General features: G+C 50.0%; 1 protein-coding gene across 2 annotated transcripts; it reads right to left on the minus strand.

Moving 5' to 3' along the window:
• Nucleotides 1-1,154: 1,154 nt before the first annotated feature.
• Nucleotides 1,155-4,015, minus strand: LOC134470954 (endogenous retrovirus group K member 5 Gag polyprotein-like). Of its 2 annotated transcripts, none has more exons than XM_063227952.1 (2): nt 3,931-4,015; nt 1,155-3,125 (listed from the first exon to the last, which is right to left on the minus strand). In XM_063227952.1, the coding sequence occupies exon 2, from the start codon at nt 2,994-2,996 to the stop codon at nt 1,908-1,910; it is 1,089 nt and encodes a 362-aa protein (XP_063084022.1). In that variant the 5' UTR covers nt 2,997-3,125; nt 3,931-4,015; the 3' UTR covers nt 1,155-1,907. The 2 variants fall into 2 exon arrangements, with proteins under 2 accessions (XP_063084022.1, XP_063084023.1); XM_063227953.1 differs by having other exon boundaries at nt 1,155-3,186.
• Between the last annotated feature and the right edge of the window lie 1,418 nt (nt 4,016-5,433).

Raw genomic sequence — 5,433 nt, forward strand, 5'->3', positions numbered from 1 at the left:
AATGCTGGATGGCTCTACTATGTGCCTCCAGAGCCAGAGAAGCAACTGCTTCCAGGTAATGTTCAATAATCTTGGCAGGTGAAACCTTAGGGTGCACCCACAGAAGTGGTCCTTTCTGCCAAATCACTGCCGTGGGCTGGGAACTGGTCTGCAACAAGCAGACCTCAAAAGGCTGTTCTGGGTCAATTCTCTGTAATGTAGCTTTGCTTAGGGCCTCTTCTATCTTTTTTAGAGCAACTCTGGCCTCTGGGGTGAACTCTCTAGGGGAGGCAATATCCGGATCCCCTCTCAGGAGATCAAACAGGGGCTTTAAGTCTGAATTAGGGATGTGCAAGTAAGGTCTGATCCAATTTATATCTCCCAGTAACTTTTGTATGTCATTTAGGGTTGTAAGATTATCTGTTCTGATGGTTACCTTCTGTGGAGAAATCGATGTAGGGGAGACTTTGGTACCCAAGTAAGTCACTATGTCTCCTCCTTGAATCTTGTCAGGGGCAATACGTAAATTAGCCTTTCTCAGGGCCTTGACCAGTTGGCCTAGCATATCCTCTAACCTATTTATGTCCTTCGCACTGATCAGCAGATCATCCATGTAATGAATGCACCTAACTCTGGGGAAGGCTTTGCGTAGGGGGGCCAGTAGGGAATCAAGGTAAATCTGACACATAGTGGGACTGTTGGCCATACCTTGGGGCAGCGTTATCCACTCGTATCTGAGATCAGGGCTTTCTTGGTTAATGGTGGGTAAGGTAAAGGCGAACCTATGGGTGTCCTCTGGATGCAGGGGGATTGAGAAGAAACAGTCTCTAAGATCTATAACATAAACTGGCCAGGACTGAGGGATGGCTGAGAGAGCTGGCAGCCCCCTCTGGACCGCCCCCAGGGGCTGCATCTGCGCGTTGACCGCCCTTAGATCATGGAGCAGCCTCCACTTACCTGATTTCTTTCTAATAACAAAAACAGGGGTATTCCAAGGGGAGGTTGATGGCTTTATGTGCCCTGCCTGAAGCTGGGTTTTGACTATCTCGGTTAACGCTAAAAGCTTCTCCTTGGGTAGGGGCCACTGAGGTACCCAAACCGGATTCAGGGACTTCCAAGTGATCTTAATTGGAGTAGGCAGGAGAACTTCCTCAGCGGCCCCTAGGAAAAACCCAGCCCGTGTCTACCTTCCCTTTTTTCTACAGGTACGGGAGATGTCCGGCCCTGCAGGGCAGAGCCCAGGCCCTTGCCGGGGACATATCCCTGATTCTTAAGTATACCCTTGGCTTGGGGAGAGCAGGTGGATGTAAGAGTGACATCCATCTGAGTGAGGATGTCTCTTCCCCACAAAGATACCGGCAGCTGTAGAACAAAAGGTTGAAAATGTCCTTGGTGACCCTCCTCATCACACCAAGGCAGGGTCACGGCACTAACCTGGGGGGCAGCCACCATCCCCAACCCTTGGAGTGTGTTATCAGCTGTATTGGTGGGCCAGCTAGAAGGCCAGTCCCTCTTGGAGACAATGGAGCGGTCTGCCCCTGTATCCAGGAGTCCTGTTATATTTCTACCATTAACCCTGAGCGAGAGCATGGGTCTTTTATCAAGAGTCATATGAAGTCCTTCAAAAATTTCTCCAGAGGAGCCAAAACCCTGATCCCCTCTAACCCGTTGTCTAGACTGGAATCTCTCATGGAGACTGGGGAGCAATAAAAGTTGTGCTATCTTATTCCCCTCATTAATCACCATGGTCCCTACATGAGATTGGACCATAATCTTAATGTTTCCTGTGTAGTCTGAGTCTATAACCCCAGGGAGCACGGTAAGGCCCCGGAGGGCTGTGGAGGACCGTCCAATCACTAAACCAACTGACTTTTCAGGTAGCGGTCCTTTGAAGGTGGTCCCGACCACCTGAACGCCCATATCGGGCGTTAATAGGAGTCTGGAGGCGACACAGAGGTCCACGCCTGCTGACCCAGGGGTAGCCCTTGTGGAGGGCTGCCACCTTGTGTTGTCCTGTCTAGGGGGCGGGGGCCCGTCCGTAAGGAGGGCCCCCTCTGGCCGTTTTTTGGCTCCTGAATCCCCCTGCCACTAATGCGGTTTCCCTGGGCATCAAAAACTGATCTGCAATCTTTCGCTTTGTGTGTTCCCTTCCTGCATCGTTCGCACACGCCTATTGGCCCTTCCCGTGTATTAACACTGTGCGGACAGTCTCTCCTAATATGCCCTGGTTCCCCGCAGCCAAAACATCCTTTGGGCTTACGATCTCGCTTAGGTCCAGAAGCATCCTTAGCTTGTGCTGTCGCAGCTACAAAGGCCGCCGCAAGCTTTGCTGCAGTCATCTGCCCTCCAATCTCCCTACAAATCCTAATCCAAGCATTGAGATCCTTGTTTTTATGCGGGGCAAGAGCCGCTTTGCACTCTGTTGTGCATTGTTCAAAAATGAGTTGTTTGATCAGGGGCTTTGCCACCTCTTGGTCTGAAAAAACTTTATCGCCCGCGTCTTGCATCCTAGCCACGAAATCAACAAATGGCTCTGTGGCACCCTGCACTATCTTTGAAAGGCATAATGAGGCCGCCCCCGCACCGTTCACCTGTTTCCATGCGCGGAGCCCAATATTAGAGATTTGGTCATACACCTCATTGGGGAACTGAGTTTGGTCATCCCTATATTTACCTGAGCCCTGGAGCATATCTTCGTTCCACCTTGCATGCCCCCTGCTAACATTCTTTTCTGCTTGCTCGATGGCAAACTCGGCATACCAGGCTCGCCAATCAAGATAACTACCCGAAGGAAGGCATGCCTTGGCCAGCTGCATCCAATCACCTGGTGTAAGAGGCTGAGAGGCAAGATTCTCTAGCATAGCTATAGTATAAGGAGCTGTGGGCCCGAAGGTCATGACAGCGCTTTTTAATTCTCTAATCTGTTTTATTTCAAACGGTTCCCAAACATTGCGCCCTTGGCCTGGGGCCATTTGCACAGGATATACTCCATAAAGACCGTAATCCATTCCTTGCATCGGTGGATCCCCTCCGGGCCATCGTTCACCCCTCCATAACCGCCCATGAAAATATCGTCCGCCCCGCGGCGCAACGTCATAAGACGGCGGTCGCGACAGAGTGGAACGGGGCGTCACTTCCTGTGCCGGCTGAGAGAAGGGAGGGTTCCCTGTAGCGGCCTCTCGGCGGGGAGCCGCTTCTGGAAAAGAGCTCCAGGGCGGAGCGGATGGCTCTCTGTCTCCTCCCCGCCAGAGAGCGCTCAGGGGCCCTTTCTCCTCTCTCTGCTTTTCCCGGGCAGCGCACGCACACAATTCCAATTCACGGCGCAACTCGGCATAGGGGTTTTTGGCCTCTCGGCTTCCTGCCCCACCTTCTGGTTCCTCCTCGCTATCTAAGTCGGAGGACTCTAGAGCTTGGGTGTCCTCTATCTTTCCCTGGATTTTTTCCCCCTGGACAGATCCCTCCCGAGAGCATTCCGACTTTGCCTGCTCAAAAGCCTTGCGTGCGTCTATGATTTCCGCGTCTCTAACTGCTGACGGGAACCCCTTCCCCTCCCCTTCAAGGCACGCATGTATCATTTCCCACAGGGGGCGAATAGCCGGCGAAATATCCCCTTCCAATTCCGCCGAGGCGAGGTCCCCGCCTAACTTCTCCCATGATGGCAGGTTTAAATGCCCCGTGGGTAAAAACCAGGGAGCTACCCTATCTACCTCTGCTATGAATAGTTCCAGTGTTTTTTGACCTACCCTGAGGTCTCTAGCTTTTAAAAGCTTTCTAAGGGCCTTTACCAAGGGCCGCGCCTCCGCGCTCGGTAAATTACCCATCTCTAACCTCTAAGGGCTGTAACTCACCGCGTGTGACTTAAAGAACCCGTCACCTACGCGTGAGCCTGAGGGGAGTCTAAAAGCCCTGTAGGTGCGCGCCACCCAGAGCCCAGGCTTATCCCCAACTCACCTGTCCGGCAGCACCACGCTGGAGCGTTGCACACCACCGCCGTGTCTCGGGGTTGATCAGTCCCCGTGCGGGTCACCAAATGTCGGTGTCGCTCCCTGCCTGCAGGAAGAACACGCGACAGATTCTGACGGTGTGCAACCTTGCCTTTATTTGTCTCCACGTGGGCCCCGCGAGGCCTCCTCTCTGTCACCAGCCCTTTCTCGCCGGTGGACTTTCTCTATCTCTGTGCTTCCTCTCGTGGCGGGAGAGGCATTCACTTTTATAGGGCAACAGTAGCCAATCAGTTCAAAGCGCGCCATGCAGGCTGACTGGTTAACATCAGCTGTTGCTAGGCAGACTATCTTACAGAGCGGGTTGTTTAAGTCGCCAGCACAATCAGGGGGCAGGAAGCAGGCGCCAACTTGACTCACTCGATGGGAGGGGCAATCTAGCTCAGGCTCCGCTCCCACCCACAGGCCCTACGTCCGCCAAGTAAGGCGACCAGTGTCGGCCGCGGCTCCCAACACTTTACCTCAATATAATAAAGGCCATTTATGACAAACCAACAGCCAGCATCATACTAAATGGCCAAAAATTGAAAGCCTTTACTTTAAAATCGGGCACAAGACAAGGATGTCCTTTATCACCACTCCTATTTAATATAGTACTGGAAGTACTAGCCAGAGCAATTAGGCAAGAAAGAGAAATAAAAGGGGTAAAGATAGGAAAAGAAGAAGTTAAATTATCATTGTTTGCAGATGACATGATACTCTACATAGAAGACCCCCTAAACTCCATTGAAATACTCTTAGATACAATAAATAAATTCAGTAATGTGGCTGGATACAAAATCAATACTCAGAAATCAATAGCATTCCTATACACGAACAACAAAATTACAGAGAGGGAAATAAGAGAAACTGGACTATTCACATTAGCAAGCAAAAAAATGAAATATTTAGGAATTACTCTTACGAAAGAAGTGAAAGACTTATACAGTGAAAATTATAATACACTGAAAAAGGAAATTGAAGATGATCTCAGAAAATGGAAAGACATCCCTTGCTCATGGATAGGAAGAACAAACATTGTGAAAATGGCCATTCTCCCAAAACTGTTATACAGATTCAATGCAATCCCAATAGAAATACCATCAACATACCTTATAGATCTAGAGAAATCACTCCTAAATTTCATCTGGAACCAGAAGAGACCTAGAATCGCAAAGGCAATTCTAAGCAGGAAAGACAAAGCAGGAGGCATCACAATCCCTGACTTGAAGTTATACTACAAAGCAACAGTAGTAAAATCAACATGGTATTGGAATCAAAACAGAGCTGATGATCAGTGGAATAGATTAGAAGATACAACCACAACTACGAACACACTCAACCACCTTATCTTTGATAAAGGAGCCAAGCAGGTTCATTGGAAGAACGACAGTCTCTTTAATAAATGGTGCTGGAAAAACTGGCTCTCCATTTGCCGAAAACTAAAGCTAGACCCATGTCTATCACCATGTAC

The sequence above is a fragment of the Cavia porcellus genome, unplaced genomic scaffold (genome assembly GCF_034190915.1).
Source record: "Cavia porcellus strain 051 isolate PalLab524CR breed Dunkin Hartley unplaced genomic scaffold, mCavPor4.1 scaffold_17, whole genome shotgun sequence".
NCBI lineage: Eukaryota > Metazoa > Chordata > Mammalia > Rodentia > Caviidae > Cavia > Cavia porcellus.

Coding starts and splice junctions, on each gene's coding strand:
- LOC134470954 (XM_063227952.1), bottom strand. CDS start 2,996: ATGCAAGGAATGGATTACGGTCTTTATGGAGTATATCCTGTGCAAATG.